At 44.8% G+C, this 19,464-nt stretch overlaps 1 protein-coding gene across 1 annotated transcript in view; it reads right to left on the reverse strand.

Moving 5' to 3' along the window:
• Anxa13 (annexin A13) overlaps window positions 1-9,908 on the reverse strand; it is a 55,704-nt gene extending 45,796 nt beyond the window's left edge. Inside the window, exon 1 of the mRNA XM_028871881.2 lies at window positions 9,831-9,908. Coding sequence (XP_028727714.1) covers window positions 9,831-9,845 — 15 coding nt within the window. The 5' untranslated portion in view covers window positions 9,846-9,908. The remainder of the gene's footprint in view (window positions 1-9,830) is intronic.
• Between the last annotated feature and the right edge of the window lie 9,556 nt (window positions 9,909-19,464).

The raw sequence follows: 19,464 nt of genomic DNA on the forward strand, positions 1-19,464 counted from the left end.
TGGAGTTTTTATTGTCTCTAAGTCATCTGAAAGTTAGTATAAGTAGTGGTGGCACGAAACATGGTATTAGTTAAAAAACAAAATAAAACAAAAACAAAAACAAAAAACCACCACACTTTGAAGAAATCAGGCAATGCCCCCACTCCCAAAGGTAAACTCAGCCTTAGCCAGTGGTGATCATCCACTATGCAGGACATGACCCAAGCCAACCAGAATTCTTTGACGTTTAAAAAAGATGCTTTATTTTTCTGTGTGCATGTAAGTCTACATGAGTGTGTGTGTGGGTATGTGTGTCTTTGAAGGCAACACAGGGCACAGACGAGGGTGTTGGGTGTCCTCCTCTGTCACCCTCTGACTGTTCTTTTGAGGCAGAGGCTCTCCTTGAACCTGGGACTTAGGTTTTTTTGGCTGAACCGGAATACAACAAGCCCTAGGGATCCTCATGCTTCTGCCTTCCTTGGGAGCTGGGATTGCAAACGTGCACAGGACACCTAGCTTGTTCCATGAGTACTGGGATTCAAACTCTCGTCTTCACGATGGTTCAGCAAGCACCCCTGGTCACTGAGCTATCTCTCCATGCCCTCCCTGATGTATTATATATACAGATGCTGAGGGAAGATGATGTACAGTCTTTGTACATTGTCTATTGACTTTGCTTCTACAGATTCAACCAACCACAGGTAAAACATTATCTGGAAAACAATTGCCTCTGTCCAGAACATGTACAGGCATTTTTATTGTCGTTAAATTTGAAACAGTAGAGTGAACAACCGTTTACACTTCATGTTTAATACAATGCTATCCAGGCACTAATCTAGACAGGACTTAGTATGCAAAAGGATGTGCATAGGTTACATGCAAGTGTTAAGCAGTTTTGTATAAGGGACTTGAAAGCTTGTCTCTGTCTGTCTCTTTGTCTCTGTCTCTTTCTCTCTCTCTCTCTCTCTCTCTGTGTGTGTGTGTGTGCGTGTGCGTGTGCGCACGTGCAACATGCATGCTTGTGTTGGAGCCAATATTCATGGACTCTGGGAGCAGACCTGTTTTCCTAGGTTGGACTGTCTGATCAGGCCTCCCTCTTACCGGTTCATTTGGGCTGTCACACCATTTCCAACAGCATGGAGCCAACTCTTCTCCTGCCCCAACCCTTCCTCTCTCCCCTTCTTTGTAAATGGATGGCTCACTTCTACCCCAGGGACAAAGGACTCAACCCTCCAGTCTCCCTTTGCCAGCCTAGGGCGGATCTGTTGATCAGTCTGCCCTGTGACATGGGATGCTGGGAACTTCCAAAAAGATTTTCCTCGTATAGGAAGGTGGTACACAAGGAGAAAGATCTATTTTCCTCCTTCCTGTGACTCATGACCATCCTTTTGTGTCATGAGGAGGAGGTAGACATACATGGAGGTGGCAGGACAGAGAAGCAGCTATAGTGTGGTCTTTAATGGTGTTACTGAAACACCACATGTCTCCTTCCAGGCTGCCTGCTAAGGCTGTGTTGTGGAACGCGGTCCTCTGGACATGACACTGCTGTTTCTATCTTGGAATCAGAGGAGCTGTGATTACCCTCATGAGAGCCTCATTAAACCAGGCCCCCTAGCATTCTCTTGAAGACGTGAGAGAGGGCTCCTAAAGCAGCCAGGTCATGGATTGTGCGCTAGGCCTAGATTCCGCCCCTCCCCATGACACATTAATAGTTAACAATTGCCAAAGGAAACCTGTTTTTAGTGCTATATCCACCAATTCATACTCTTACAGGCAAAAAATCCACTCTCCTGTGTCCTTGTAAGTAACCCCAATTAAATCCATTGGTTCATGCTAAACTTGGGCAAAATCGTTGATTTGGTTTGTCTTCGGCGCCATATCTAGGGTGACTAGCTACTGGTTCATGTCTCCCCAAGAAAAGTCATACAACAGACAGATCAATAAATGTGTTTGTTACTGAAACTATTTTTAGTCCTGCTTATAATCAGACACCTACTAATTGCTCAAGGACAAACAGAGAAACCTGCTGTGAGCTCATTCTCCCCCAGTTACCTCAAGCCCCCTGTTTTTTGAGGTGTCGATCCAGGTGCCTGCTGGGTCTATGGAAGGTATCCCAAACTCAACAGACCCCAACACTGAGCTTACTCTGATTTTGCAAACCTCCATGTGGCCTTCCATCTCTGAGATGGATGGCCATCTACCTGGGTACACACGCCAGATGCTTTAGAAGTCGTTGTATTCTCCTTTTTCCCCCCATAGGCAGTTAGCAAAGCACAGTGACTTGACCCTCTCACCTGCCCTCTTCTCTCCGGCCCAATGCCATTGTTCTGGTTGCTGGAAGGGGTAAAGGCTTTTCACTGTCTCAGGACCACTGCTTCCCTGTGCTGTCCTTGGTGACGATTGTCCATCTCCCAATCTTTCTCCCCCACATCTTAGCGTGGCCCATCTAAAGGCAGCCCCACGCTTGTTACTCCATGAAGTGGGATTGACTGGGGGTTCCCTATTGCCTAAAGCAGGGAGGAAGGCTGGAGCTCAGCAGACTTTGGGGGCCATTATCTGGGCATCTCTGGAGGCTTGGCGCTGAGAATGGTCTGCAGAGAAAGCCGAGGCCCAGCTCTACCTTGGACCTGGAGGTTTATGCTTTGACCAGAGTTTTGGCAGTTAAGTGTGAAGGGCTCTAGCAGGCCTAAGCATGGCAAACACAGGCCTAGAGGGCAAAACCTGTGGCAACATGTTTGCATGAAGTTGGCACAAAACACCCCAAGACCAAGTTCTCGGCATAACCGCGATTTTCCCCCAGAGGGACAAAGGGCAGAGAGTAAGAGAGAAAGACAGGAGACAGAGGATGAGGGAGAAGGGGAAGGGAACAAGGGAAAAGGGAAGGGACCTTTGCTCTGGAGGGACAAAGGACTGCTTCTGGATAGAGAGGACACAGGTGTGGCACATAGGCAAATGGTACTCTATGAAGGTAAAGGGGGAAATCCTGTGTTAGGATGACGTGTTTAATTTCGATTGGGCATGTTAATTAGGTGAACCAAACAGGGCTTTTTTTTTAATTTTAATTTTTATTTTTTTAAGATTTATTTATTTATTATATATAGTGTTCTGCCTGCGCGTGTCCCTGTGGCCAGAAGAGGGCACCAGATCTCATTAAAAGTGGTTGTGAGCCACAATGTGGTTGCTGGGAATTGAACTCAAGAGCTCTGAAGAGCAGTCGATGCTCTTAACCACTGAGCCATCTCTTCAGCCCCCAAAGAGGGCTTTTGATTGCTGGACTTCAGTACTTCGATAGCTGGACCTTGGTAGTCAGCCTTAGGAGGAGGAAGTGGCCAAATAAGGGAATGGGCCTTAGTGGCTAGCTTTAGGGACGTAACCTATTGTCTTTTTTTTTTTTTTTTAAGCAGGCTAGCTTTAGGGACGTAACCTATTGTCTTTTTTTTTTTTTTTTTTTAAGCAGGCTAGCTTTAGGGACGTAACCTATTGTCTTTTTTTTTTTTTTTTTTTTTAAGCAAGGCAAAGGTGATGGGGAAGAAGTGGACAAGGCAAAACCTGTCAGCAACATGTTTGCCAGGCTTGGACCTGTGTTTGCTATGCTTGGGCCTGTGGTGTTTGCCATGCTCGGGCCTGCTAAAACCATCCGAATTACCCACAGGACTCGTTCAGATGAGCTCACTGGGCTTTGCCTCTGCAGTTGCTAATTCAGTGGGTCCTATGTTATACCCACGATGCCGATCTGCAGATCCCACTTAGGGATCACCACTCTAGATGTACATCGGCCACCAGGCCCATGACTCTCATCTACGGTTAGTATAGAACCACTTGGGGGTCTGAAAACATATCATTGTTAGTGCCTCACTCATGAGTTGATCTGGGAATGGAGCTGGATAGAGAGATTTGGGCTACAATGATGTAGAATGTTGGCTTAATTTAGATGCATTTGGAAGTATTTGCGGTGGTTTGAACGATAATAGCTCCCATAGGCTCATGTATTCAACAGGTGGTTCCCAATTGGTAGTACTGTTTGCAGATGCTTAGGGGATTGCTGGAGGAGGTGAAGACTTAGGAAGGGGATGAAAGAAGGTGAAGAAGTGATGACCCTGTTTTCCCACTAGTTATGACAGTTAAGTTAGCTTCTACTACTAATACGAGCCTTAAATGAACCCAAGACACAGTATGAGAACTTGCTAAATCCAAATCCATGCTGGATCTTTTGTGTATGTATATGTGTGTTGCATATATTTGTATGTGAGGGTGTGTTCACACTCCTGTGTGTGTGTGTGTGTGTATGGAGGCTAGAGGTCAATATTAGTGTCTTCCTTTATCATGCTCCACAGGGGCTCTTACTGAATCTGGGGCTCACTATTTTGCCTAGGTTGGCTGGCTAGCAAGCTCTTGGAATCTCCTGTCTGCATATCCCTCACCCAGTACTGAGGGTTCCAGATGCACACTGCCATGCTCACCTGTTACATGGGTTCTTGGAATCTGAACTCAGATCATTCTGTTCAGACAGCAGACACTTTAACCACAGAGCCATCTCCCCTGTCCCCCATGATGTATCTCTTAATGGATGTCTAAATCACCCCACTTTCTTTTGTTTCACTTTCTTTCTGTTTGAGAGAGGAATCCTACCAGCGTCTCCCAGGACTGTCATGAGGACTCTGTCCAGAGTGTGGTCCAGTGAAAGCTCCAACATCACAGATCACAGTGTGCACCCATGTAATTCCCATTCCGGTAAGCGCTGGAGAGACACTGGCTATCATCAACACTTCTGAGCCTTCTTCTTCTTCTTCTTCTTCTTCTTCTTCTTCTTCTTCTTCTTCTTCTTCTTCTTCTTCTTCTTCTTCTTCTTCTTCTTCCTCTCCTTCTCCTCCTCCTCTTCTTCTTTCTTCTTTTTGGTATTTCAAGGCAGGGTTTCTCTGTCCTGAATGTCCTGGAACTTGCTTTGTAGACCAGGCTGGCCTCAAACTCACAGAGATACATCTGCCCCTGCCTCCTGAGTGCTGAGATTAAAGGCATGTGCCATCACTGCCCAGCTAAGTTTCAGTTCTTGCTTCTGTGCTGAGATCACGGATGCCAGGTTGTGCTGCCAGGTTGTGTATGAACATGTCTGCATTCTAAGTGGCTCCTGGTCTGAGTTTCATTTTCTTCCTTGTGTGAGTGTATCAATACTTGCCCTATGTGTTCTAAGCAGCCTTTTCAGCATGGATGCTTTTATCTGCCATCGATAAGAAATCCCCAGAAGCCCAGGGCACATAATTTCACTTGAAAAGTATCTAGACCTTGAGTAAAAACCTGTCTGTAGGGGGCTGGAAAGATGGCTCAGAAGTTAAGAGCAGTGGTTCTAATCAATTCCCAGCAACCACATGGTACCTCACAACCATCTATGATGAGATCTGGTGCCCTCTTATGGTGTGCAGGCATACATGCAGGTTGAACACTATATACATAGTAAATAAATAAATTAAAAAAGAAAGAAAACCTGTCTGTAAATAAAGATGGCATACTTTGTACATGGAGTATTTTGCTGTCATGGGTCCTTCTGAGAACTTTCTATAATCAGTGTGGTGACCCCAAACACTAGCTTTCCACTATAAATGTTTTCCTGAGAAGGGAAGCTTGGTTGCAGGGTGTTTCTGCTGGGGGTCGTCTGTGGTACACTTGAGGAACAGGTCACAATTTAATGGACACACTTGGTTAAATGTGTACCTTCTTCCCTGAAACTCCCTGCAAGATTTTCACCTGCCTCCAGAGCTTGCCTTCTTTCCCCAGAAATCTAGGTGTGTTCCTCCACCTGTTGCACATCTCCCAAGTATCGCTCGGTCCACCTTCGACTGGGGCTCCCTTGGCGTGCATCTGCCACTGGTCCCAAACATTAGACAATGTTTACATTGGCTAAATATTAGCACAAGCAAGTCATTCCCTTGGCATGTTCGTGGGCAACACAGCAGGCCGTTGGACAGATGTGACATTTACAAGCTGGTCTTCTTTCGTAGACACTCCCAGCGACTCTGCTTTCATCAGCAGTGTGCCGAGCTCTCCTCATGGTTAGGTGTATGCATGAAACTTAAGAGTCACTTGAGGGAACACTTAAAAGTCCTGACGTCTAAGACAACAGCCACAGCAATTCATTTCAAACCTCTAGGGTGGGGCCTGGACACCAGTGGATTTTAGAACTCTCCCACGTCCATCCAAAGTTGGAAACTTGCACCCAAGACTGTAAGACTTTCATATGTATGAGACTCACTGATACAGATTGAAGTTCAGTAGCTTTGGGTGGCACTGAGATTGTGTGTGTGTGTGTGTGTGTGTGCCTGTGGAGGTCAGAGGTTGATAGTGTTTTCCTTAATCATTTCCCTATTTTTCTTTTATTGAGACAGGGTCTTACTATGTAGCCTTGACTGGCCTGGAATTCGGTGTGTACACTAGGTTGGCCTTGAACTCACAGAGGCCCACCTGGGATTATAGGGGTGTGCTACCATGCCTAGCCTGGCACCTCATTTTTGAGGCAGGGTCTCTCAGTGAACCTGGAACTCCCCAATTCATCTAAACTAACTGGCCAGAAATCTCTAGGGATCCCCCAGTCTCTGCCTGTGCAGCCCTGGGATTACAGACGTGTGCTGCCATGCCATGCCTAGCTTTTTATCTGGGTGCTGGGACTTTGAACTCAGGCACTCATGCCTGTGAAGCAAGTAGTTTACCAACTGAGCCTTCTCTATAGTCCCAGTTTCCCATTTATGATAAGTGTCCTGGTAATGCTGATATTTCTTCTAGGTCAAGGGCCCAGTGTTGAATAACAAAGCTGTGGGTCTCTCTAGACTCTTCATCAGTGTTGCAAATAATTTCCCAGAAGCCACTCATCCGTTTGGTTTCATGAGCATTTCCACATTTTTTAGTGTCCCTCCCAAGTCTTGCTTTCTGCCTCTTCATTATTTTGTCACACTTCAGTGGTCAGCTCAATTTTCTATTTTCCTCTAGATACCAGTTCTCTTGGAAACAACCCACACAACAAAGCAGAACTGATGAGCCGTCTAGCTAAACCCAAGCACGATTTTCTATGTATCTTATTTTTCCGTGTGTGGTGCTCAGCCGCACAGGGACAGCTTAGGCTGTGCAAACTCTTTGACTATGTATGGTGTGATGTTACTAATCCAGTGTCTCGGTTACTTCTATTCCAAACAGATTAGTCACGAAGAATTATGTCTTTAGTGCCAATAAATCAATAAAGAAAGGAAGGAAGGAAGGAAAGAAGGAAGAAAGGAAGAAAGGAAGAAAAGAAGTGAAAGGGAAAAAAAGAAACTCAGGCCAGGTGAGATGGCTCAGTGGGTAAAGGCGTTAGTGGTGGAAGTCTGGAGACCTAAGTTCGATCCTTGAGAGTCATGTAATGATGGAAGGAGAGAACTGACTCCACAGAGTTGTCCTCACACCTCTGGGCATGCATCATGTCATGCATGCTCACACATGCACACATACAAGAGTAATAAATAAAAATAAAAATAATAAAATCACTAATGGGGAGGAAAAAGAAAAGTACAAAACAAAAGTCTAAGTGTTCTTCAGTTTCTGGCCTGGCTGAGATTCCAGCACTTGGAAGATGCATCTCCTGGCCATTGCTCTCTTGATTTTGCAAGAATATTGGTCTATGGGTGTGTTCTTAGGGATGTATGACTTTCTCAATATTAAATGATAATGATAGCCTAAAACTTAGTGTACAGCACCCTGGATCATAAAGATGAGCAAATGCTGGTACATGAGTTCACTGTCTGCCTTTTTGTATGTATTTTAACATTTTAATAAGTCAAATTTCATTTCATAGTCATGGGAGAAAAAGAACAAAGATCAGAGAGAGAGAAAGCGCACGCGTGCGTGCGTGCGTGTGTGTTGATGTGGAAATCAAGTATCAGAGCCAAGAGAAGGGCCCAATGACATTGCAGGAATTACCATGACAAAAACTTTCTCCCTAAATTGACTGGAGTAAGCACGACACCACATCCCATTTTAGGTTTGCAGGAACTAGTGTGTTAACTAGTATTTTGCAGGAACATGCATTTTACTAGTATTTTGTGACTTGGTTTCGGCATTCAGGTTTTGGTTTGTAGATACTCAAGAAGCTTGCTAGGGCCGTCAATTTGAGCCATTTCTGGGATAATACTTTGTTGTTTAAGTGGGTTTTACATCTACTCTTTTGGGATGTAGTCATCCCTTCTGCACTTGTTAAATTTCCTTGCTACATTGTAACTTAGCTTGGGGTAAAGCATCCTGGGGCTTGTTAATGGGATGCTGCTGGGAACTGTGAAGTCCTAGAAAGCTACATTTTCCCATTAGCTGCAAATATTGTAACAAGCCTTTTGCCTGTGTGGGTGCATGAGTGCTGGGTGCATGGGTGGGTCGAATGCATGTATGGGTGCATGTGTGCATGGGTGTGTGCATGCATGCGTGAGTGTGTGCATGCATGTGTGAGTGCACTCGTGTGTGTCGTGTGTGTGTGTGTGTGTGTGTGTGTGTGTGTGTGTGTGTGTGTGTGTGATCCCTGCTTGCAAGTCATGCCTTATATTGAGGTTTTTCAGCCTGAAGCAAAAGACCATAACTGGGTGATACTTCATCTGTGAGAAATCTCATAATTAGAAAGGAAAACAAAGTGCCTATGGGCTGTACTTGAGTGGGTGCAGGGCTACTGAGGGTGGGATGGCCTTCTCCTTTGGACAACCGTTAATGGCCTTCTAAGAGGAGTAAGAAAGGGCCTGGGGATTCAAAAACGAAATCTATAAAAAATTCTGCTCCAGTCTCAAAAAGCAGCTACCCTAGTGAGGGGTGATTTTTTTCAAGGAACAAAATTGTCCTTCAAAGTGCAGGTGTTGGGGCCAGTGGTCTCCTGAAGTCCCTTGTGTCCATTTGAAGAATATATTATTATAAGTAGTTTTTGGCTTCTGGGAGAGACAGTGAATAGATAACTCATCACCCTGGCTAGCTTGAAAAGGCTATTTACATATGATTTAAAAGTTAATGACCCTCTGAAAGCAACACTTGTAGGTTTCTGACCACTAAGTGTCCCTTTCATACCAATAAAGGCAAACTCTTATACACAAAGCTAGTTTGCAGGAAAAATTGGAGTTTTACTCCCTTTACCTATGACACTTTACCCTAATGTCATACTCTATAAATATCTATATTAAATATATTGTACATACGAAATCTTGCCATGTGAAGCTACGGCAGCTGTGCACAACCTTATTCAAATTCTTACTGGACTAGCTTAAGATATTCATATCTCAGCTTAAAAATCTGATTCAATTCTTATTTGCCTCATGCACCAAAGATTCCAAACTGTAAATGTTTTTAGTCAGTTTTTCCTCATTTCAGACATGATATTCATAAGCCTAGACACGTCAGAAGGAAATAATGAAACGTTTAGTCTACGCTGTGAACAATTGCAAGTATCTGGGTCTTTGAACCTGCTTGGAGGCAACCCTGGGAGATTTTCACCTTGTAGTCTAAATTATATGGCCACACAGGAGTATCTTACCTTGCTGTATTGATATTTTCAACAGGAACCCATCTATCACACACACTCTAAATAGGAATAGTCTATGAGGTTTTGTACAAACTAAAAGCTTTACTTATACATCCTACAAATACATGCAAGCCATTTGCCCTCTGCAAGGCAATCTTTATTGCATTATTTTAAACACCTTTTAAAAGCCCCTCTTACAGGAGAGAAATACATTCCAAATAGCAAGAAGGGGACCATCAAAGCAATGAAGCATGAGGGTATCAATCATGAGTTTAGAGATGAATTCTTTCCCTGGCTAAACAAAAAACAAAAAAACAGATTCCCAAAGGCAGTGAATACTTACGTGATGGCTCCCCATGTCCTCTTCTCTGAGATGGCAGTCCCGGGTTTCAGGAAGAGATCAGTTCTCCCACAGACAAAGTTTATAATGGGTTTCTCAGGGCACGATATCTCTTGTGTTTAATAAGTAACTTTTGGCATTGAATTTGAATACACTGGTGGGGATGGGTAGGGAGTGGTGATAGCTGTGAATGAGCTTTAGCTACCTGGGCTGTGTGGGCCAGCCATCAAGAGAAAATACACCCAGAGAAATGAAGCTTGGACTTTTTAAGTTGAATTACTTAACCACAACTAAAAGGTTAAGCTCGCCTCACTTCTAATAGTTGAAAGAATTAGACAAGATTATTTTTTCTTTTCCCTTCTTGTCGGAAATAGGTTCTTGTTACATATGTAGCCTGTACTATTCTTCAGCAGGATGCAATCCTGTACTACCACTCTCGCCAAGAAGGGTTTTCTTAATTAAAATTTGTATGTATGTATATATGTATGTATTTTGTAGTACATCTCTCTCTCTCTCTCTCTCTCTCTCTCTCTCTCTGTCTGTGTGTGTGTGTGTGTGTGTGTATACATGTGCATGCCATAGGGACCATATGCACGTCAGAAGACAATTTGCAAGTCAGTTCTTCCCTTCTGATATGTGTGTCTGGGGGAAATCAAACAAACGCAGGTGATCACAACATCCCCAAGTTATTCTTGGATTTTTTTTTTGTGTATATATATATATATCTCAAAGGCATTGCTGGGTGTGGAGGCACACACCTTTAATTCCAGCACTTGAGAGGTAGGGACAGGCAGATCTCTGTGAGTTCTAGAATAGTCAATGCTACATAATGAAAGTAACCCTGTCTCAAAACCCATCATCATCATCATCATCATCGTCGTCGTCGTCATCATAGCATTAACCAATCAGTCTGAAAATTCCATTTTATTTGTATTACTATTGTTACTTTTTTTTTTCACTAGAAAGATAACCATTAGATGTAAGCCTACTGATCTCTCAGTTCCTTCTTCTGGAAGCTTGCTTCTATGAATCTTCTCAAAAAATGATCTATACATATGCACCCATGTCTGTTTCCCTATTTGCATCCATACATCTATCTACCTCTCTGCCTGTCTATATCTATCTATCTATCTATCTATCTATCTATCTATCTATCTATCTATCTATCTATATCTAACTATCTATCTATCTATATCTATCTATCTATATCTGTCTATCTATCTATCCATCTATCTATCTATCTATCTATCTATCTATGATCTGGTATGTGCATATACAACAAAAGGATTTCATGATGCATCTTGCTCCATGCCTTGTCTGCTTCCTATACTAAAATATGCTAATCTGTTACAGGCACGAACTCAGCCTTATTTAATCAGTCCATCATTACAATCCATTTTAGGTTGTTTTGGGTCTTCTGCATCAATGTCTTACATCTTTGATTTTATTTGTCTGTTTGTTGACTCTTGAAATGAGACTGCTTATAAAGAGTACAGGTACTTAAAAATTCTAGTAATTAAGTTATCTTCTACTACAGGCATTAAAATGCTGACTACCGCTGAGGTCGGCTGAACCACCATTGTGCCTTGTGCTGAAAGACAGAGCAGACGCCCTATCATGGCACACGGGGCTCCTTCCCGCTTGCTGCCAGCACTCACAGGGCTCCACTTTTCACTTCTGCCAATTTCAAAGAGGAAGAATGGTGATTCGATTTATATTTCTTTTGGTTCATATCTTTGAAAAATATATTCAGTTCCCTTGAAGCTGTTTCGTGAACTTTTCTGCTGTTTTCTTGGGCATGTTCCTGTTTTCTGTTCCAGTCGCTGGTCTTTGCATTTCTATCCGTGAAACACTTTATAGTAAGACTGAGACCATCACCAAGTGGAACTATTGTTTTTCACCAGGTTTTTTTTTTTTTTTTTTTTTTTTTGCCTTTGGTCTGGTTTGTTTTAAACATGTAAATATATATGAGAGGAAATTGTGGTGTTTTAATTGTTTAAATATATAAATGTTTATTTTCTCTTGCTTGGAAATCCTTTTTCTGCATTGAGATGCTTAAATCTTGTGTTTTCCAAGGTTTGGGTTGTTGTTTTGTTTTTTTATTTGTTTCAGTAACAGGGATTAAATTGAGGGCCACAGGTGCTGGGTCAGCCCCCTACAGCTGAGTGGGATCACTTGTTTCTTTTTACTTTTTATTTTGAGAGATTCTTGGTGGATTTCACATCATGCATCTTGATTTCATTCATCTCCCTGTCCCTTTTCATCTGCCTTCTAACCTTGCAACCCACCCCTCCAGGATAAAAACAAGATAAAATTTAAAAGAAAAGAAAAATCTTGGTGTGGAAGCTACAGTGTGACACAGTGAGTCACACAGCCCTTTAGTCCACATACTGTTACTTGCAAGTGTTCATTGTGTTGAATCATTGGTCTGGTTGGAGGTCTCTGGTTTTTGCTACCCTGTCAATACTGGGTTCTCACTGGGGCTCCTCTTGGATTATCCCGTTGTCCTGTGTCATGGAGATCTTGGAACTTTGGGTCTGCAGCACCAATCCCTTCACGTGCTCCAGCAGATCATAGATTGAGTGGATGATGGGATGGGCCAACTCATACCTCTGGTTCTGGGTCTGGGTGGTGGTTGCTGGGTTGGTCAGCCCACCCGCCAGCTCTCCTTCATCCTCAACACCAGGGTGAGCTCTCTAGTTCTGCCCCAGCTAGCTCACCCTATGTAGTAAGCAGCAAGGGGCGGGGCCGATTTTCCTGCTCTCCTGTCCTGGAGTCGGCTGGCCCACACCTACAACACCAGGGCCAGCTGTGTTGCCCAGTTGAGGTGTAGAGGCCACTCTGCCTAGGGCTGCAGCTAGTGAGAAGCAGCAGGGCCAGCTCTCTCCTTCTAGTGACCTCAGGGACTCCCACCTACCACAGTTCTTGAGGGGCATAGGGAGGGGACTTCCCTCACTTGCCCACACCACTATGTGATAGATGAGGGACGGGGCTGGTCGCTCACACTCACATTCTCACAGCCAGCTCACCCATGCCTCCATCAATGAGGTCAGCTCTACTGTGTTGCCCAAGTGAGGTGCAGGGCCCACTCTTCCTAGTTCTGCATCTGGTGAGGGGCAGGGGCAGCTCTCTCGTCCACCACTAGTAGCAAGGGTCGGGGGTGGGGGTGGGGAAGACATCTTTCCCTCTCCCTCAGGTGGTTCACACTTTTAATCCCAGAAATTTGGGAGGTAGAAGCAGAAGGATACACAGTTCAAGGCCAGCACTTGGGTACATAATGAGTTTGAGGACACCCTGACTACACGACGCCCTCCCTCCAAAAAACAAAACAAAACAAAAAAACCATTTGTGTTAGGTAATAAGATCCCCCTTCTGAAGCCATGGCTTACCTCCAACTCTTGCACCCCACTCACTCTGTCCCAACTCTAACCAGCTAGGAAACACCATGAGAGAGCCAGGGTTGTGAAGACTTTTGCTGCTTTTTAAAAATATAAATAATGTGTGTCCAAAACATGACGTGACAATCTTACTTCACATCACAGAGAAGATGGCAAGGCTTTGTTATTCACATGAACAGGCATGCACCTTTCCTCCTCCCTCAGATAAAAAGCCTAATCATCCTTCTCTAACATGCTACTCAGAAGGGACATGGGGTCCCCTCTCCCAACGTCTAATACCCATATTAGACATCTCACACGTGACGGGGCATGTTGAGAGAAGAAGAGGGAATGAGGGAGAAAGGGATAACAGGGAAATCCAGCCTCTCCCTGTCAGCCGCCCTCGGATCCTTGCCTAGCTCTACTGACCCTGGGTGATAGTTGGGGCTGTCTGCCCCCGCAGGCCTCTGGGGTCAGGATGTCGATCCAGGGACACTTGAGTGTCTGGGGGCTCCTTGCATCCCTCACTGCTTCAGAGCAAGTCAGTCAGCTGCCCCAATGTTGGCCACAGGGGTGGGCCGTGGTGAATGGTATATAGTGTAGCTGTGCAGGGTGGAGCTGGCTGTCAGGGTGGGCTCCGCTTAAGTCAGGCTTGGCTGTGGAGCAATGGCTTCCAATGTTTAGGGCCTACATCTTTGATCTGCTAGGAATTGATTTTGATAAGGATTAAAGAAGAAAGAGGTTGAGTTAGTTTTTAGTTAGGTAGTTGGGACTAGATAGCTTGTAAATAATTCATGTGCAAATGAGCTGGGAAACATGCAAAAGGTAACCAAAGGTCTAGGTTCTTTTGTGCATAGCCCTGCTGGGTTCCCAGACTCTTCCCCTCCGCTCTGGCCTGCTTCCTTCCTTTGAAGTGTCCTTTCTTAATAAATCCTCTCGCTTTGCTTGCTACTATCTATGTGTCTCTGACCGATCCCTTGCTCTGAGTCACGGGAACCTGGAAATATTGGCAGGTGTCCAATAAACCCCGATATCTGCCAGTATCAAAAAAAAGGTTCTAGATAAAGGAAGGATGTCATAATAGAGATTATCGTGTGTGTATGTGTGTGTGTATGTGTATAATATTTCCTTTTAATGGGGACAGGATTTTCAAGGGGCCAACATTTATTTAACATATATATTTGAGACAGTGTTTCCACGTAGTCTAGGGTGATTTTGTGAACTGAAGTTTCCAGAATTAAAAAAAAAAAAAAAAGTGCCTTACTTGTGCTAAAGATTCTACTAGGGTGGTTAGAACTTCATGATTATGGAGATATGGAAAGTCGCAGATCCGGAACCCAATCAATCATCTTGGCTGTCTTTCGGTTCCTTAATAGCCGTCCATTGCCCATCTCTACATCTGATCTAATATGACTTGTCCACCAACTCAAAGGCTAGGAAGTACGTCACCAAATGACATCTGAGGCCTGTAGCAGAGATGTCTCCACTTTGCTATAACCTGCTTACCTAGTGTTCCCACCATGGTATTCCAAAAGCACCTTTATCAATGCTTTTCTTACATTCTGTAGCTATAAAAAAAACTATGCATGCAGAACACAGTATTTGGGATACCCTAAACTGGTGTTTCCAGGCCATTGGTGATTTTCCTTTGGCCCTGGAATCTGGTATCACCTCTTATTGCCTTTGTGGTGAGAGGTGCATTTTTCTGTACCTTGAGGTGAAATCCTCCTGCCTCTACCTCCCAAACACTGGGATTAGCCAGCTAGAGAGTTAACATTTAAACTATGAATCAAAAGACAAGGTGTTCTCATTTGAAAATACAGTATTCCAGACTGGATGGTAGTAGCTTGTGTTAAGGTTCAAAACAGGCAAGAGCTCTACAAATTGGAGGAAATGAAAGATTGGAGACTAACCGGGTTCCAGGTAGAGTGTTAGGTCTTAGGGATACAAAAGTCTCTTGTCTCCAAGAGACTCATTGTGGGAAGAAGACACGAGACATGAATGACCCACGCATTGGCTCTTTGCTATTTTTTTTCTAATTGTTGTGCCTAATTTCTGCTTTATTGTCCAAGCCTCCTTCAACAGCTTGAGACTTCTCAGAGCCTAGTCCTCTCTGCCCCACCTCTGCACTGGCTTGGGAGTCACACCCTATACATCCCTCACCCCTCCTAGAAACTTCCAGGGAATCCGTGTTGGTTCCTGGTCCCTCCCTCTTTCAAGTCTGGCTTTGGAAACTCAAAGGTCAGGAGAATGAACAGAGCGATTAGATACACATCTCACTGTGGAGATAAGTTGTGTCCAAGGGTGCCTAGTTACTGAGCACGTCAATACCAGATATGAATTTATGGCCCCGAGGGAGGTGAAAGATAGAAGCGGAGAGGTTAAGTCGTCACAGCTTTCTAATTTTCCAGATCACCGCCACCAAGAGCAATCTTGATTTCCTAGATGTACCCGTAGTCAGATTTCCATCTGGTTGGAATTAAACTCTCCTAGGTGTCTCCTTCTCCTTCTCCAGATGGACAGAGGTGGCTGGGATACACCCAGCAGCTGCAGCCTTGGGGACTGAAGGCATTTCTGTGATTTCTGGGCTCCAGGGGAGAGGGAGCTAGCTATCTTGACAAAAAGAATGAGGGAACATAATCTGTAGGAGTAAAGGTCACCAGCCCAGTGACGAGAGTTTTCCTGTGTCATCATAAATAATTAATTATTATAAGTCATAATAGGTGTTGCACAAGAGAGAGGGTGTGTTTATTTGTCTTTTGGAATTTGAGGGTTCATAAAGTGGAGGTACTGCACACCGAGGGGGCTGTTGGCAATGGTTGGGAGTATCTAGGTTGTCATGGTGACCGGTAGAGTTGGGATCTAGCTGCCTTTCTCCTTCCAGAGTCCAAACACCACAGTGGTCCCCAGGATTGGTACACTAACATGTCTCCCAGTTTCTGTCTTTATTCCCTCTAGTCGGAGTACACATGAGACTGGGAATATTCTGGGTTACCTTGCTCTCCTGGCTATGACGCTCCAGTGGCTTTCCCATGCTCTCAGGGAAGGCCAGTCTTTACAATCACCTGCGTATCAGGCCCTATAATGTTCGGCGTCTCTCTTATTCCCATTTCTCTCTCGTAGATTCTCTCCCATTCTCTTCCCCTTATCTTATGTGTTCTGGGTGGAGCAGCCTCCTTGCTGTTCCTTAAATGCAGCAGTGCCGCTCAGGCCTGGGCACCTCCCCCACACCGTCCCTTCTGCCTGGGAAGCTCTTCCTGCAGTTGCCTCTATGGCTTGTGCTTCCCTTCCTCTGGGCCTCTGATGGCGTGTTACCCCGGAATAGTCTTCACTGACCATCTTTTAAAATCTGCAGCCCTCGCTGCTTCCAAGTCACACCCCTTCCTGAAGCTCCGACACCTCTGTTGATTTCCTCCCCCCTCCCTTGGATTTAACTATCATCAGATCAGTATTTTAATTAATTTCTTCTGCTTTTTTTGTTTTTTCATTTTTTTTTACTATTAAGAAATTTTCAATTCACTTTATATACCAACCATAGATCCCACCTCTTCCCTCTTCCCACTCCCCATCCCCACATTTTCCAAATCAACCATGGGGAGTCAGCAGAGCCCAGCACACTCAAGCTGAGGCAGGTCCAAGCCCCTCCCCGCTGCACCAAGCCTGTGCAAGGTGTCACACCCACCATAGGCACTGGGCTCCAAAAAGCCTGCCCATGCACCAGGGATGGATCCCAGTCCCCCTGCCTGGGTGTCCCCTAAACAGTTCGAGCTAAACAACTGTCTCCCGTATCCAGAGGGCCTAGTCTAGTCCTATGGGGGCTCCATAGCTATTGGTCCACAGCTCATGGGCTTCCACCAGTGTGGCTGGTCATCTCTGCATGTCTTCCCATCATGAGCTTGACGTTCCCCTGCCCACAGAATCCCTCCTCTCTCTCATTGATTGGATTCCTGGAGCTCAGCCTGGTGCCTGGCAGTGGATCTCTGCATCTGCCTCCATCAGTCACTGGACAAAGGCTCTATGATGGCGGTAAGGATATTCACTAGAACGGTCACTAGAGTAGACCAGTCCAGGCACTCCCTCGCTCATTGCCAGCAGTCCAAGGTGGGGTCATCCTTGTGGATTCCTGAGAGCCTCCCCAGCACCCTGCCTCTTCTATTCCCATGATGTCTTAATTTATCATGGTATCTCTTTCCTTGCTCTCCCACTCTGTCCCTGTTCCTTTTAAAAAGTGGTACCAGGCATTGAACACAAGGCCATTCACATACTAGGCAAGTGATTTACTCATGAGCCCTTTGTTTGTTTTGTTTTGTTTTTTAGTATGTATTACTTAAAATAATGGCATTAATTATGACCGATACATACAGTATTTTGATTATATTCCTCCCTATGACTCTTTTCTAACTCTCTTCCCTCGCCCTTTTGCGTCCATAGTAGCTGCCTTTTAGATCATGACTTAGCTTTACACCTCTACGCCTCCACCCCTTTTATACATACGAGAGAAAACCTGATGGCCTCAGTGTATTTGTGTGTATAGTTAATTTTTATTGTCAAGGTAAGTGGCTTAAGAGACACCTAGGGGATTAGTGCGGCCAACTTCAGCTGTGTTTATGAGGGCATTTCCAGATCTGATTAGATAACGAGGCTTTGGCATCATCGTGGGTTAGTCCCCTGAGGGAGCCATGCTGGGGTGGTATCACAGAGAGGCTAAAGGTTGGAGATGGGTCATGGGGGGCATGTCTGAGGGGTTGCTCCCTACTCTGCTCCTTCCTGTGTCCCCTCTTCTCTTCTTCCTGTCAGCCAGGATGTGAGCTCCTCTGCTCCTCCATGCCCTCCCTCCCTGACAGGATGGACCCTCTGAGACTGGGCCAAAGCAATCCCTCCACCTTTGAAGGTGCTCTCCCAGGGATTTGGGTCACAGCGATGGCAAAAGTAACAATACAGTATTATTCCTTTGCGCATCCTTCTCCGCCTCACTGGGACAAACCTCAAGGGGACAGGGAGGTTTTCTGTCCACTGCAGTACCCTCAGCACGTAGGACAGCAGCTGCCTCTCACTCAGTAAGTACAAGACAGTTCTCAACTTACCATAGTAAGACCGCTTATGTCTCAGGCTTTTTCAGTCACCTGGTCTCAGTTAAAATAGCAAAGTATACATAGACTCTAATTTTCCGAAGCTGAACACTTGCTCAGTCTTTCTTAGTGCAGAGAGAATAAAAAAATTTTTTTCATTTATGTAGTGTTGATTTTTGGACTGACATCTTCCTCCACATAAACAAAAGCAAAAATGTTAGTGTTTCTGTCGTGTTTGTTTACACATTCCCCCTTCATGTTAGTTAATAAAGTCTCCAGGGCTGAGACAGGGCTATTGCTTGACACACTCTGTACACATGTGTCTGCATGCAGAGGTTACTTCATAAAATAGTCATTTGACAAAGACAAAAATGTTGGCATTGGCAGGAAGGGGTTTTAACTGTTGGAGTCAGTACATGCCTCTACTCCTCCACTGTCCAATAAACACCCTGAAAGCCATATGTGCATCTCCCCAGCACCGAACCCCAGATCTGACATAGGGAAATGCTTTCTTCAACTCCAGCGTGTGTGAGCAGGAACTTAGTCTATATGCACACTGCTGCTGGACTAGAGGACACGCAACAGATGGATAGGAATGGGATGGCTCCTGCTGTTCTCATGCTCCAGAAGGGAAAATAATGCATCTGTATCAGGAAATGCACCTCAATCCAATTTGCAGTTTGCATCACAGAGAAATGCTGAGAGAACAAAGCTCCCAATTTGGAACCGGTACTTTTATCAGAGTCATTTCTGCCATGCTTCTCAGGTTTCTGTTATGAAAACCTAGCAGCTAGACTTCATCTCTCCAATTGCTGGCAGGCCTAAAACACAAAAGACAGCTGCTTTTAGGAAGATGTATCAGAGTAGGACCTGATGGGAGCATGCCTGCCATTGCAGCTACTTGGGATGCTGAGGAGGGAGGATTTTCAGGTCAAGGTCTGCTGGTCTACGGAAGAAGGAACAGTCAGTGGGATCCTTTCGGTTGCTAGTGACTAGAAACTTAACCCTCAATAATTTAAGCAAACAAGTAATCGTTGTCTCCTAAAATTCAAAAGGACTGCTAACTTTAGGCACAGCTGGATTTAGGTAATCAACTAACAGTGTCTCCATCTGCATGGTCTCTCTGCAGTTCCTAGGGCTGGCTTATCACCTTGCAGAGGGATTCCCTGTCTCAAGGGAAAGATGTCTACC

The sequence above is a fragment of the Peromyscus leucopus genome, chromosome 20 (assembly GCF_004664715.2).
Source record: "Peromyscus leucopus breed LL Stock chromosome 20, UCI_PerLeu_2.1, whole genome shotgun sequence".
Classification (NCBI taxonomy): Eukaryota; Metazoa; Chordata; class Mammalia; order Rodentia; family Cricetidae; genus Peromyscus; species Peromyscus leucopus.